A 14131-nucleotide genomic window follows, 5' to 3' on the forward strand; every position below is an offset into this window, starting at 1 on the left:
ATGCTCGTCCCGCTCACTGCCATCGACACGACCTGCGAGTTCACCCAGCTATGCATGTGCTACGTCTTCAGCTTGCAGCCGGGCTTCACGCAGACGCAGACAGCCGAGGCGATTGACCGGCTCAAGGAGGCGACCCAGAGAGTCGTCGCAAAGTGGCCGCTCCTGCAAGGCCTGCCCAAGAAGCAGAAGGTGAGCAGCATCTGCAGCAGTGCTCGCCAATACGAGCTGACAAGACTTTCTCGCGCAGGACAAGACATGGGTCATCGACGTGCCCGACGAGTCCGCTGCGCGACCTACCTTCTTCGGCTGGACGACCAAGACAGTCTTCGTCCCGTATCACCAGGCCGCCGGTCTCTCCTCTCCTGCTCCAGCCTTCAACGCCCGCGCGTCCGGCGCGCTCCCCCGCCCCAAGCGCTCGCTCTTCCGCCCCTCCGGCGTTGCCAACTCGTTCGCCGAGCACGGGAAGAAGCGCCTCCCGCTCCTGCACGTGCACGTGACGACCTGCACAGACGCGCTCGTCGTCGGGCTGTCGATGCCGCACGGCGCGATGGACGGGACTGGGTTCGGCCTCGTCATGCGTGCGATCACGGCCGAACTGCACCAGAAGGACTGGATTGCGCCGCCGCTGTTCGAGGGCGCCAATCCGTGGCAGCAGACGCTCGATGCGCTCGTCGATGACGACTCGGTCAGCGCCGCGTCGGACGAGAAGGGGCTCTCAGGACGCTCGAGCGGCGAGGGCGAAATGCCCCCTGCGGTGGGTATCTGGCGCAAATTCACCCTGTGGCCGTCCGCGCGCCTGCTCAGCAGCATGTGTGTCGAGCGCGTTGTGTTCAAGAACGAGCGCGGGTGGATCAGTCTCAAGCAGGCGACGGTCGATGCGCTCGTCAAGCGCGTCAAGGCGCAGGTCAAGGAGGAGACGGCCGGCACCGAGTTTGTCTCGACCGGCGACATCGTCTTTGCTTTCGTTTTCAAAGTGTGTTTATTGTCCGCTTTTCGTGTGTGGCTTGTGCTGATGCGCGTCATCTCGCAGGCCATTCACTCGCGAGAAGCTGCCTCTTCGGCCGGACTCGCAGTCGGCGCGGTGTACCGCACGGTCCCTCTCCTCGCCACGCAAGTCCGCTCCGACGGCTCCAAGCCGCGCGAGCTCCCGCTGTACCCGCACAACGCCATCGCGCCCTACCTCCTCATCGCGCCGCTCTCGCTGTCCGAAGTCGCGCAACTCCCGCTCTCGACGCTCGCGCTGCACATGCGCCGCAACCTCCTCGGAACCAAGACGCTCCCGCAGCTGCGCACGTGCTGGCCCGAGATCCGCAACGGCGGCTCGCTCCCGCACCGCGACTGGCCGTCGCTCTTCGGGACCAACGTCGTGCGCAAGCTGTGCTCCGACGGGCCGGGCACGACCCGCGCGAGCAAGACGAGGGGCAAGTTTGTCAACTACTGGGGCGCGTCGAACCAGATGGGGCTCGGCATGGCTGGACTCGCGATCCCGACGACCGAGGGCGGCGCGGAGGACTTGCCGCTCTTATCCTTCAACCTCGACTGGATCGAGCCGATCGAGGTGGACCGACTGCTCATGCTCACCGACACGGCGATTGGGGTCACGGTCGGTGGGAGCATGCGCCGTTCGAGGTGGAAGGCGTTGCGCGCAAAGGTCGACGAGCTCGAGAGGGAGCTCGCGACGGTTTAGACCATCATTTTCCTTCGTGTTTAGTCTTTCGTATCCGTAGAGCGGCTGTTGTGTCTTCCCTAATCCTAAAGTAACGCGGAAATCCTTTTGCATGAGCCTTCCGGCGTGGCGCTTCGAACGCGAGAAACAGCGATGAAGACGACGAGAAGATGTGTATAAGGCAACGTGGTCTGTCCACATAGCCGTAGACTAGGCCTGCAAAAGTCCTCAGTGGAACTGGCGAGTCGGGCGCAGTCGGAGGGACGCTTGTGTGCTGGACATTCTCTCCAAGCCAATCGCTTGCAATCCTGCTCTCCATCTATGACGAAAATCGGCGGCAAAGGTTCGGTTCATCGAAGAGAAAGCTACGCCGACAAGCCGCGCCTCCGAATCAAAGCTCCATCGCGAACCGCTCAAGCTCGACGCCCTTCAGCGCGCTCGCAAGGCGCCTCCACTCGCTCGCGTCGAAGCGCTTGGCGTTCTTGATGCGCTGCCACCACGTGTTGAGCGTGGAGATGGTGCGCTCGAGGTGTGGAGCGGCCAGCTTGGCGTACGGGCGGTGTGCCCAGTCGTCCCAGCCCCCTTCCTCGACCGCGGACGGGCCGACCATGAAGAAGGCTTCAGGAGCGCACTCGCACGGCGACAGGAGAAGGGTCGGCGCGTCGGCCTCGTTGAAGGAGCACTCGCGCCAGCGCCGCAAGGCGTGACGATCGGCGAGGGAAAAAGGCTGGGAGCGACGGTACAGCTGCACGTGGCGAAGCTGTGGGCAGAGCGCGCGGAGCGCATCGAGCGGGAAGTCCCGAGCAGACGCCAGATTTGCGCCTCGGAGCTCGAGTGTCAAGGCGCGGAGGGCAGGCAGCTTGCAGAGATTGATCGTCGCAAGGGCGTCGGCGAGGCAGTCCATGTTGCCGGCGAGCTTGATCTCGCTCAAGACCGGAAAGACGGTGTTCAAGGAAATTGACAGCACAAAATTGTACGTCTCGTCAGCGCTGATGTAGAGGTACTTGAGCGTTGCCGAGAACCGCTCAGCCAGCGCGAAGAAGGGATGCTCGAGCGTGCTGATGTCGAAGGTCAGGCGCTCGAGCTGCGGAAGTGTCGCAGAAGTATTTTGAGCGATGTGCAAGCCGTATGGCGCGCCCGCAATGACGAGTTCAGTCAAGTTCGGGGCGAGCGCCAGGCAGGCAAGGAGGTCGACGGGAAGCGCCGAAACTGGCGAGTTGATCTTGAGTGAGCGGAGCGCGGAACACTCCCTTAAGACTATGTCGAGTGGGTTTTCGTTCGCTAGCGAGAGCTCGAGGTGCTTGGTGCGACGCAACAGGTTCTGAAGGGCACGTTCTGCAGTGTGGGCCATCGTATGCGTGTGTTGCGCGTCCACAAGCCGGTCGAAAATCCGTCCTGAGACAGGTGCGATGTCTAGCAAGGATCCGACGAATGCGGGATCGAGGACGAGCGACTTGATACGCGGGAGATGGCCGATGCAGGGGAGGAACGCTTGTACCGTCTCGGGCTCGACGCCGTCGAGGTCGAGGCGCGCGAAGTGCTGCAAGCGCGTGAACACGATTTCACAGCGGAAGGTGAGCGAAGTCGTTGCCGAGGCCCTGAGCACCTGCAAACTAGCTAGTCAGTCCTGTGGACTGGCGTCGATCGTCGAGGGACGACGAGGAAGTCACCGAGAAACGGAATGGCGCGCAGACCTCGCTCCATTCCTTGCACGTCATGAAAAGAGCGCCGAGACTCTTGCCGTGAAAGTACGACGCGGGCGACAGAAGTTCGTCGGCGGCTGGGCGCGACTCTGCATCGAACTGCGTCGCGATGACGCCGACATGGTCCTTCCAGCGCTCGTCCTGCTCGTAGCAAAGCTGTGCGATGCGAGTCTTGATCTCGAGCGGGAGGCTCGAAAGCGTTGCGGTCGGGCGCCTGTGTGAGCGAGGCATCCTGGCGGCGATGAGGAGGAGAGACGATGTCTGCGCGGCGCAAGCGGGGTCAGTCGGGGTCGTCTGGAGCGCTCTCGACCACCCAGAAGAGGTACGAACGCACCGCACAGTCTTGCGACTCGAGCAGAAGCAGAGTCGAATCTCGCGAGTCTCGAGCTGATGAAGAGCGAGCGCGAAGCAGCAGAAGCTCGGAGAGGTCGTGCAGATGCTCGCCTAGACGTGTGTACGCTGCTCAACGTGTCTCACGAAAGCGCAGGTCCGCTCGAGCCGAGCAAATTGCGAGCGGCGAAATGCGCTGAGGGGAAGCGACGGCGACGACAGAGGCGGCGCAGATGCTGGCCGTAGAGACTGGGAGCACAGACGTCGTTGCTTGCGTAGCTTAGTCTACCAGCACTTGTATCAGGCCAAGTCGAAGGGGACCTCACATAGACGAAAGAGAGCAACCTTGACCTTCCGCGCGCCTTTCTCGTCTCCAAGTCAAGTCGCTCAAATCGGGTTTCAATGGGACGTAAGACACCTTGTAAGACACGCCATCTGTACACCAAAGCCACGCCATCTAGAACTGCCCTCCTTCCTTCCCTCACAAACTCATAGCCACCCTCTCAAGCTCCACCGCCCCCAGCGCGCTCGTCATCCGCCTCAGCTCGCCCGTATCGCACTCGCACTCGTCCCCACACCCCGCACTCGCACGCACGCGTTCGAACCACCCGTTGAGCGCCTCGAGCGTCTCGCCAAGGTGCTCGACGACGGTGCGGCGCGCTTCGGGGCTGTGCGCGATGACGTCCCACAGCGGGAGGTCGATACTGTCGGGGTCGACGAGGAACTCAGCGTGTGGAAGAGGCGCGCGCGGCGAGCCGAGGTCGAGCGCGAGGCCGGGGATGCGCGCGAGCGGCGCCAAGGTCGTGAGCGAGTCGAGGAAGGTCAGCGGCATTGATGGGCAGTAGAGCTGTAGGTGCGTGACGGGAGGGCACAGCGCCGACAGCGCAGCGAGAGGGAAGCTGTCGGCTGAGAGCGGTAGATCGCAATCGCAGCCGACCGCGAGGGATCGGAGCGACGGCATCTTGGCGAGGCAGATGGACTCGACCGCGTCCGCCAGCGCCTCGGGGCTCAGCTCGAGCCTGAGGCTGGCGAGGTGCGGGAATACAACGCAGAATTCGAGGAGGCCGGGCGAGCTGGGCGTCTCGGCGACGATGGCGAGCGTCTCAAGCGTGGCGGCGAAGCGGGCAGCAAGGTCGAGCGACGGCCAGTAGCCGAACTCGTGACTGCGGATTGTGAGATCGCGTATCTTTGGTAATTCGGAATTCTGCGTGTCGTCCAGCTCGAGCTGATACACGAGTCCGCTGATCTCGGGCGTCGCGAGGTGCGGAAGCAGTCCGAGCGAACCTAGGACGCGAGAAAAATCCTCGAGGTCCTCGAAGTGGAGGCAGAGCGACGTCACGTTGAAGCACTGCTCCAAGACGGTGTCGATTGGCACGGTGTTACAGGGGCTGAATTCGAGGCTGGTGAGACGCTGCATGAGCTGGCACAGAGCAGTTTCCGCCAGTCCGCCGGCTGTGAGCTCAGTATCGTCGAGGACGCCAGGATCAAACAATCCTCGAGGAGAGGGATTCAGTGCAAGGACACCTGGTACAAAGTTGGTGCCAAGCACGAGGCTTGTGACGCTCGTGAAGCGACTGAGCGAAGAGAGGAAGTGCGGCGCCGTCTCGTCCAGCTCGAGGCGGACAAAGTGGTGCAGCCGGTTGGAAGAGATGTAGAACTGATACACGAGGTCGTCGATGCGAGAGAGCGAGAGGGTCTGGACCCGAACACGTTTCGTCAGATGATGCGAGCGACAAAGTGCGGGCAGCCGCGCGTACCTGAAAGCGGTAGCGGGCACAGGCTTCGCTCCAGTCCTTGGACGTGAGGAACAGAGCGCCGAGGCTGTGGCCGTGCACACGCGAAGCCGCCTTGACGAGGTTGGGCTCGCGCAGGAGGCCGTCGAATTGACGGCCGATCGCACTCGAGACTGCGCGCCACCGCTCGTCCTGAACTGAGCAGTGCAAGGCGATGCGCGACTTGATCTCGAAGGGGAGATTGCCCAGCGTGGGCTTGAGATGCTGCAACGAGGCAGCCATGGACGGAAAGAGCGTAGCGACAAGTGCAAGCTAGACGGTAGCGGGCACCTGGAGCGGGTGGCTGGCAGGCACTCGGCGATGCTGCGTGCAGTAGTGGCGCTGCTGCACAAGGCAGACGAGGCGATGGAAGCTGCGAAAGCACTGGCTAGCAGTAGTTGTAACGCTCAATACAAATTGGAATTGTCTGGGGCTTACCCTTGCTCCTGACACTCGTCGTCTCGATACTGCCCACAAGAGCTGCAGTGCTTGGCTGTACATTCTCAGCAACATCCACGCTTCCTGCTACTACTGCTCTCGTCCGTCCCGGTGCGCTCCTCTCTCCTCTCGAATGTCATCATCTTGCTCATCTCGACGAGCTAGTTCTCTGCAGCAGCGATCTCCTGCAGCCCAGCGATACCCGCAGAGCTGCCACTAAGCTCCTCGCCAGCCCTTACGATGTCCGGCACTCCCGCAAGCTCCGCCGCCGAGCCGCTCGCCGACCCCGGCCCCGTCCCTCACCCCTCTCTCGTCGATCCCGCCTCTGTCCCACCCGCAGCGCCCCCCGCGCCCGCTTCCTCACTCGAGGACTCGTCGTCGTACGAAGCGACGCACCCGACGGGTTCGCTCCTCCTCGCGTGGCAGACGCGCGACCTCTCGATCCTCCTCATCGGCGGCGGCGCCGTCGCCGCCTCGCGCCTGTACCACCTCCTGTGCGCGCAGCCCAAGCGCGTCGTCGTCCTCGCCCCCGAAGACGGCACTTGCCCCGAGGTGCGCTGGCGCCTCACCTCGCCCGACGCCGAGGCCGTGCGCGGACGCGCCGCCCTCCAGTCGCTCGAGTGGCACAGGCGCGCGCTCGAGCGCGACGCGATCGAGCGCGAGATCGACGGGTTCGACATGGTGCTCACGGCGCTCGACGACGCGCCGCTTTCTCGCGCGGTGCACGCCGCGTGCAAGGAGCGGAGACTGCTCGTCAACGTCGCCGACGTCCCGCCCGAGTGCGACTTTTACTTTGGCTCGGTCCTCCGCCGCGGGCCCTTGAGCGTCATGGTCTCGACCAACGGCAAGGGCCCGCGCGTCGCTGCGCGCATCCGGCGCAAGCTCGAGCGCGCGCTCCCGCCCGACGTCGGGCACGCGATCGAGAACGTCGGGCTGCTGCGCGCGGGGCTGCGGCGCATCGAGAACGGCGGCGAGAAGGAGGTCATCGAGCGCCGCATGGAGTGGATGATCCGCGTGTCGGACCGCTGGAGCCTCAAGCAGCTCGGCGAGATGGACGACCGCATGCGCAGCGAGGTCCTCGAGGGGTGGGAGCGCGGAGAGGCAAAGGGCTACTGGGACGTCAACCGGGCAAAGTACGCCGGGCTCGGGTACCTCCTCAGCTGGTGGGACTGGCTCGGCGTCGCGCGCTGCCCGGTGGCCCGCGATCCCGATGGCTCGTCGCTCAAGTGCCCGTTCGTGGTCGGCTCGACCGGCTTTGTCCTCGGTGCAGCAACGGCTGCGTCCCTTGCGCTGGCTTGGACGAGGCGGTGAGCCCCATCGTCAGCCCGCTTTTGTAGATCTCTTCGGCTCCCCTCCTGTTGTCTCGACCACTCGCATCACTCGCAACTCTCTGTTCGCCCTCGTGGTCGCGGCAGTCGTTCCGCAAACGGCGAGACTCTCGGACAGCGCGAGAGTGGGTCGTGGAAGCTGCTCAGATGCAAGGTGTTGGTACAAAACATGCGCGCGCCTGCGCCTCTCCATTCTACCGCCGCTCATCTAGACAACCTTTGGTGCTGCAGAGGTAGAGGATATGGTCAGCGCTGTTGTCCGTCGAAGGTGGGCGGAGTGCGGGACGAGAAGCCTGTCCCTCTTTCACTGCATAGAGCGACAGCAACGACGGCGCGGGACTCACCGAGCGACACGATCTTGCCCCACCCCCTTGCCCTCAGTTCCGCCGCAACGACGCCGCCAATGCGATTCCCAATCATCTCCTTCTTGTTGTTGACGAGGACGGCGGCATTGTCGTCAAAGCGGACGTACCGCCCGTCGGGCCGGCGCGTCGGGTACTTTGTGCGCACGACGACCGCGCGCCGCACGTCGCCCTTGCGCACTTTGGGCGCCGACGCCGACGAGGACGAGCCCGGGCCGGAGAGCGGGTTGGGGCGCGCGCGCTTGACGACGACGACGATCTCGTCTCCTGCGTGACGGGACCACACAATGTCAGCTCGGTGCTCTGGGGCGCTTGTAAGGTCGCTGCGCTGCGAGGACGGCGCGAGAAAGGGGCGCACCGATGCGGGCCATGCCGTGCCCGGTCTTGGTTTTGAGCACGTTGACGCACTCGGCGACGAGTGCGCCCGAGTTGTCAATGATGGACTGCACGACACAGGGACGGAAAGAACGGCAGCACCAGCGCGCGAGGAGGGCGAGAACGAGGAGCGGGACGGGGGTTTTGGCGCGAGGAGGAGGGAAAGGGCGGAGAGACTCTGTGAGCGGCTAGAGCGCGTCCAGCGAGTGCAAAGATGCTCACCATCGTTGCCTTGAGTCCGAGCATGGCGGGCGAGTGCGTCGACGGCGAGCAACGACGCTCATCGCTCTCATCGCGCTCGAGGCCAAGTCGAACGGATCTCTCCAAACACCTTGCGGAGCTTGCTGGAGCTACACAGGGCACTCAGATACTCGTAATTGCACTGCAGAAGCAAATCATGGCATACACGAGGGAGGACGGGCGAAAGAACGACATGGACGAGAAGAGGCGGTGCAGAAGCAAAACTCCGAGACGAGAGGGTCTTGACACGGAATGGGGCGATCGAGGGGCAGTGATAACACGCAACGAGAGAGACGTGAGAGATAGAAAGACCGGAGAAAGGGAGGAGATGCCGCCCTAAGCCTGCGCGGCCGGAACGTCGACCTGCATCGGCGCCGCCTGCGCCGCCGGCATTGCAGCAACGGGGGGACGAGCGCCGCCTGGTGCAGAATACACGTGCGGGGGCGGTGCAGCAGACGAGAGTGGCGGACCCGCGGCAGGGGCGGCGGTGGGCGGCGGCGGGACGGACGCAGCGACGTATGCGACATGGTGCTGTTGCTGCTGCTGCGGGTGGGACGGATACGCCGAGGACGAAGGTGCTACAGACTGCTGGCCCGAGTGCTGCTGGTACGCGTAAGCGCCGGCATACGGGTGTTGCGGCTGTTGCGGCTGCGCGTGCTGCGAATAGCCGTACGACGCCGCGGGATGGCCCTGTTGAGGGTACGCTCCGCCGTAGTTCGCTTGGTACGGCGACTGCTGCTGCGGCGCGGCATAGCCGTAGGGCGTCTGCTGGTGCTGATGATGGGGCACGCCGTAGTACGCCTGTCGTGGCTGCGCCTGCGGGACCTGCTGGTGCGACGGCGGGACGGCAGCAGCGGGCGCGGGTGACGACACGCTCGAGCTAGAGCCCGAGCGCTTGGTCGGCGCCTTGTACGCCGGGCGGTCGAGGATGGCCATCTTCTCGCGCTCGGCGCGGCGCGCCGCTTCTTCCTTCTTGCGCTGCACTTCGGGCGAGTCGGGCCAGATGACGTTCTTCCACTTGACTGACGAGCGTTTGCTGCACGAGTTGACGTGTCAGCGCGTCTTCCGTTTCGAGTTTCACACTGCGCCAACTGCGAATTGCGAAGGGCGCAGACAGCAAAGCGAAAGACGCACCCGTCCTCGAATGCAAAGAACAGGTCCTCCGTCTCCTCCTTCGCGCTCTCGTACGTGACGTCGTAGATCCCTCCGGGCGTGCGGACGCGAAGTCGCGCGCCGCGCTCGAGCGCCGCGACCTTGGCGCGCAACTCGGCCGCCTTGCGCTCCGTCTCGAGGCGTTGCCACTCCTGTGCGCCGCCCAACGGCAATCAAGCGCGTAGAGTCAGCTGCGAGTTTCGCAGCGCTGTACGCGGTGAAGGACGTGGACGCACCGGGTTGTGCGTCCGGCAAAGCACAGAGAGGCGGATCTGGTCATTATCGAGCGCGGGCTTGCTCGGCGATGCAGGCGGCGCGGGTGCAGGCGCTGCCGATGCGTCGGCAGCAGCAGCCTCGGCGACGGGCGTCGACGCGCGCGTCTGCTCGAGGAGGCTGATCGACCCGGCACCGTCCTCGACGGGAATCGTCGCGTCCATGTGCACACCCGACTCTTCGCGCAGGGCGCACGTCACATGGAACGCCTTGATGCACTTGCCCTTGGTACATTGAACTGCACGCGAGATAACAGGATAAGCGAGCGTCCGGCGTTTTTGAAGGGAAGTAGAACGCACCCTTCGTTCCGTGCGACTCGGTGCACAGCTGGCACCTCTGCGAGCGCGTGCGGGGGGTACCTTTGTAAGCTGAAGTTCGATAGTACGTAGTAGACGAGGGGCAGAACGCACCAGCTTCCATCGCGCCTTTTCGATGTTGGCGAACCCGCGGACGATCTCCTCGTTCGTTGCCGGATCAATTTCGATCCATGTCGCAGCTGTTCGCGCACATTTCACGCGTGGAGTCAGCGTACCACTTCAAAACGATGCCAGAAAGCGGACAAAGAACGAGCGACCGTCGACGCACGAGTAAACATGACGCAGACGCGATGCGCATCCACGCGCTTCTTCGCACTCTTGACGCCGGGCTCTCCCACGCGCACGAGCCCCTCCTTGCTGCAGTCGGGGCAGAGCGCGCACGCAAACTCCTCCTTGGGCGGCGGCGGCGGTGGCGGCGCGAGCTTTGCGGGCGCCGGTGTCGACCGGTGCGACGCGCTCGACGAGCCGTTAGCCGCTGCGGGCTTGGACTGGATGACCTGCGGCTGATACTGGAACGCCGACTTGGCGTACGGGTTCGCCTGCGGGACCGTGCGCGGCTGAGGCGGCGGCGGAGGGGGAGGGTTCGGGTGCGGGATGGCCTGGAAGATGATGGGCGTCTCGTAGCGCCACTGGCCCGACGGATGCTGCAGCAGCTGCACGAGCTGCTGCTTTATCTGCTGGAGGACGTCGGGCGACTGGAGCGCTTGGTACACGGACAGCGTGTACTGCATCGCGCCGGGGACGGCGTGGCCGGGGACGACGGGGACGAGGACCATCGGGATCTGGTACGGCGCTGCAGCGGGCTTGGGCTTCTTGCGCGGCTTGGCCTCGTCGCCTGCTGCGCTCGCGCGCCTCTTGGCAGCGAGCGTCGCGGCGGCAGCAGCGGCAGCGGCCTTCTCAGCCGCTTCGCGCTCCTCTGCTTCGATCGCAGCCTGGAGAGCCTGCTCCTCGAGCTCGTCATACGGCCAGTCCTCGCCGCGCTCGAGCGCCTCGTCCTTCGCGGCTTGTCGCAGCCAGATGTTGACGTCGATGTTGACCCTGCACTCGCAACCTGGTGAGCAAGACGCATACAAGAAGGAGACGAGCGGACACGACGCACGAGTCGTCGATGCAGTGGCAGTGCTTGGCGACCTTGCCGAGCGGGAGCCAGCGCTCGGTCGCAAAGTTGATCGACTCGGCGCAGTTGAAGCCGAGGTTAAAGCCCGAGTGGTAGCCCTTGGGGTACGTGAGGATGAACTCGCCGGGAAGCTGGGCGCAGCGATTCAGCGTGATGCCGTGGTTCGAGAGGATCTTCGGCGACGCGAGGAACGCCTTGTGCCGGAGGAACTGCGAGCACTTGCTGCGGTCGGTTGGGAAGAGGCCTGTGATACGAGAAATCAGCGAGACTGTCGAAGCATCGACTCGGGAAGGAAGCGGGTGCGCACCCTCCATGACGCGCTCAAAGCGCTCCGACTGCTCCTGCGGGACCGAGTACCAGAACTTGGGCGCGCCAAAGTGGATGTAGTTGATCGAGTACAAGTCGGCGTCCTCGACGTGCCACGCGAACGTCGCGCGCCACATGCCAAAGTAGAGGTAGGGCGTCACGACGCCGGGGATCTCGCACCCCTTCGGCGCGAGCTTGGGCAAGAGGTCGCCGAGCGACGCGACGTTCCACGCCTTTGTCGAGTCGTCGAAGAGCGAACCCGCCATGTCGGCGCCGTACATGGGCGGCTCGCCGAAGGTGAGTGTGCGCCAGTAGCGCCGCTCAAAGTCGCGCATGCGCTCGACCGTGTAGTCCTCCTTCTTCATGTCGTGCGGCAACTCGTACAGCTTGTCGGCAAACGCCTTCCACTCGGCGTTGGATGGCTCAGTGCGCGTGTGCGGCACCTTTGGGCGCGCCGCCGCCGAGCTGCTGCCAACCGCCGCGGGCGACGGCGCAGGCGAGTTGCTCGCGCTGCCCTTGGCCGCGAGTTTCGCCGCACCGTCCGTCTTGGCCTTGCGAGCGGGCGCAGCTCGGCGCCCCTTGCTCGCGCCCTCGCCGTCCGAGCTGCCGTCCTCCTCGTCCGCCTCGTCCGCCTCGTCGTCCTTTGCGCGGCCCTTGCCCTTCGAGCGACTCGCGCGCCCAGCCGCGCTCTCCCTCCTGCGCTGGAGCACCTTCTCGCTGACGGCCGCGCGCTCGCTGCGGTCGCCCTTCTTGGCCTCGGCAACGAGGTCGGGGCCTTCCCACTTGTCGCGACGGGAGAGGTCCTTCCACTGGATGGGCGAGTAGGTGCGCGCCTTGGCCTCGTTCATGACGCGGTACAGGCCCTGCGAGCCGACCATGTGCTGCTCGATGGCGTCCTTGAGGCGGATCTTGCGCAGCGGCGCGGCGACAGATGGGAGCGAGTCGGACCTGTAAGGGCATCAACCGGTGAGCACGCGCGAAAGGATCGGTCACAGGCACGCCGAGACGCACCACTCTTTTGGCGGGATGACCTTGACAATGCCGCTCCGCAATCCGTACTTTTCGATCCGCTTGACGTAGCCGTAGAAGCCGCCGTTCTGCGCAAAGTCCTCCATGGTCGGCTCGAACACGGGCACGCCCTTGTACCCACCGCGCCGCCCGCGCTTCTTGTTGCCCGCTGTGCCCGGGTCATACTCGGCGTCGTAGTAGTAGCTCGGGACGGGGCGCGGAAGGCCGGTCGACTTGGATTGCCGAGCGGGACGGGGCGGCTTCGTTTCGCCAAACGAGTCCTCGTCGGAAGATGAGTCGGGGTCGGACGAGAGCGGGTCATCGTGCACGAACGAAGGGAGCGGGATGGTGAACGAGCCGGGAGAGGATGAGGTTGCGGCGGGAGTCGGAGGTGCGTGCGGCGGCGAGGCTGTGAGCGAGTCTCTGAGTTAGCTTGTTCCAGCTCAGCGTGGTGCAGGGACCGAATAGGCTGTTTCGTCTGTGAGAAGGGCGACGCAGGGATGCGAAGCCGTCGAGACGGTAATGTTGGCGAGCGTGGTGGCAAGCGGTGCTCGAAGCTCACGGTAGTGGTCCTCGGCCTTTACGCCGGTCCTGTGACCTGCTTGGCTCGCCTGCTTCGGTGCCGCAGCGGGAGCCCGCGGCTGCTGCGCCGACGGTGACTTCGCGCCACCGTTCTCGGCGACGGCGGCCGCTGTCGAGGCAGTGGCTGCTCCTGCCAGGTTGCGCGAGGTTTGCAATGCGGCTGGCAGTGCTTGCTGGGCCGCTGGAGCCGTTGCTGCAGCAAAGTCGCGTGCGGGGGCGTTGGCGAGTGCGGCGACTTCGTGGTCAGGCGAGGGCAGGTGAGCGCGCTCGGCAGCGTGCGACTGGCCCGAGTCGGGCTGTGCACTCGACTCTTGCATCTCTGCAGACTCGCTCGGGCGAGAGACGGCGAAGAGAGGAAAGAGCGAGTCGAGCCGCGAGCAGGCGGATCCTCGTCGACCTCCGAGCAAGACCCCAGAAGCCTCTGGACGGGCAGTGCAGCCGTGGAAGCCTCTCAAAAGCTGTCCAGATCTCGCTTGAGCTCGCGCTTGCACCGCCCCGCGCTGCCGTACCCTCGCTGGACTCGTCCGTTTCTCCGATTCTCATCTCCCGCTGGCCTCGCTTCGGCTCAACCCCGGTCAGGCAGGCCAGACTTGCTTGGCTCCGGGTCACCTGATGTACCTGACTCAGGCGACGCAACCCCGATTCTTCCAGTGGCGAGTCTCGCTCTTCTCGACACGCTTTCGCGTCCCACCTGCTGTCGGCTGGGAACCCTCCATCTCGTCAGGAACCGCCACCAAATCGAGGTGCTTCCCAGTGGCGAGCACGCGATTCAAACCAATGTCGCGCGGCAACCCTCGCTTGCCTCCCTTGGGACAGCTACCCCGAAATTTGGGTCTGCTCCTCACCGGCTTCCTCGGGTGGAAGCGCCACCCGAGTAGGGCAGCTGACTCCCAGTGGCAAACATCCATCTCACATCAGCTCGGAGACGAGCCGCCACTCGGAAATTCCGCCTGTCTGCTGAGCATCTCGACGCAGGCAGTCGCTGTGCAACTCGCAGGCTCTTTCGCTTTCTGTCCGCCTTGTTCTCGAGCGAGGTGCAGCTCGTGAGATCATCAGGAAGCGCAGATACTGAAATTGCGATTGCCTCGATACGCAAGACGAGAGAGAAGAGAGGGGAATACCGATCCAACGAGAGCGAGCTGCTGGTGCATGGGTGGTCTCA

At 64.5% G+C, this 14131-nt stretch overlaps 5 protein-coding genes across 5 annotated transcripts; 2 read left to right on the forward strand and 3 right to left on the reverse strand.

The window, feature by feature from the left end:
- On the forward strand, positions 1-1687 carry JCM10292_001810 (uncharacterized protein; the record flags this gene model as incomplete). Its single annotated transcript, XM_076650082.1, has 3 exons — positions 1-189; positions 248-973; positions 1031-1687. The coding sequence occupies 3 exons, from the start codon at positions 1-3 to the stop codon at positions 1685-1687; spliced, it is 1572 nt and encodes a 523-aa protein (XP_076504376.1).
- A 370-nt stretch (positions 1688-2057) lies between these two features.
- Positions 2058-5714, reverse strand: JCM10292_001811 (uncharacterized protein; the record flags this gene model as incomplete). Its single annotated transcript, XM_076650083.1, has 4 exons — positions 2058-3272; positions 3337-3630; positions 4295-5395; positions 5457-5714. The coding sequence occupies 4 exons, from the start codon at positions 5712-5714 to the stop codon at positions 2058-2060; spliced, it is 2868 nt and encodes a 955-aa protein (XP_076504377.1).
- Positions 5715-6149: 435 nt separating this feature from the next.
- Positions 6150-7220, forward strand: MET8 (bifunctional precorrin-2 dehydrogenase/sirohydrochlorin ferrochelatase MET8; the record flags this gene model as incomplete). Its single annotated transcript, XM_076650084.1, has 1 exon — positions 6150-7220. One exon carries the CDS (start codon positions 6150-6152, stop codon positions 7218-7220), a length of 1071 nt encoding a protein of 356 aa, XP_076504378.1.
- A 225-nt stretch (positions 7221-7445) lies between these two features.
- On the reverse strand, positions 7446-8220 carry MRPL38 (mitochondrial 54S ribosomal protein uL14m MRPL38; the record flags this gene model as incomplete). Its single annotated transcript, XM_076650085.1, has 4 exons — positions 7446-7462; positions 7582-7866; positions 7958-8042; positions 8197-8220. The coding sequence occupies 4 exons, from the start codon at positions 8218-8220 to the stop codon at positions 7446-7448; spliced, it is 411 nt and encodes a 136-aa protein (XP_076504379.1).
- A 330-nt stretch (positions 8221-8550) lies between these two features.
- JCM10292_001814 (uncharacterized protein) lies at positions 8551-13286 on the reverse strand (the record flags this gene model as incomplete). Its single annotated transcript, XM_076650086.1, has 10 exons — positions 8551-9250; positions 9349-9518; positions 9603-9877; positions 9939-9975; positions 10050-10135; positions 10225-10994; positions 11056-11317; positions 11381-12327; positions 12391-12796; positions 12950-13286. The coding sequence occupies 10 exons, from the start codon at positions 13284-13286 to the stop codon at positions 8551-8553; spliced, it is 3990 nt and encodes a 1329-aa protein (XP_076504380.1).
- Positions 13287-14131: the final 845 nt, after the last annotated feature.

This window comes from Rhodotorula paludigena, assembly GCF_050403205.1.
Source record: "Rhodotorula paludigena JCM10292 DNA, Rt_paludigena_JCM10292v1_ctg31, whole genome shotgun sequence".
Classification (NCBI taxonomy): domain Eukaryota; kingdom Fungi; phylum Basidiomycota; class Microbotryomycetes; order Sporidiobolales; family Sporidiobolaceae; genus Rhodotorula; species Rhodotorula paludigena.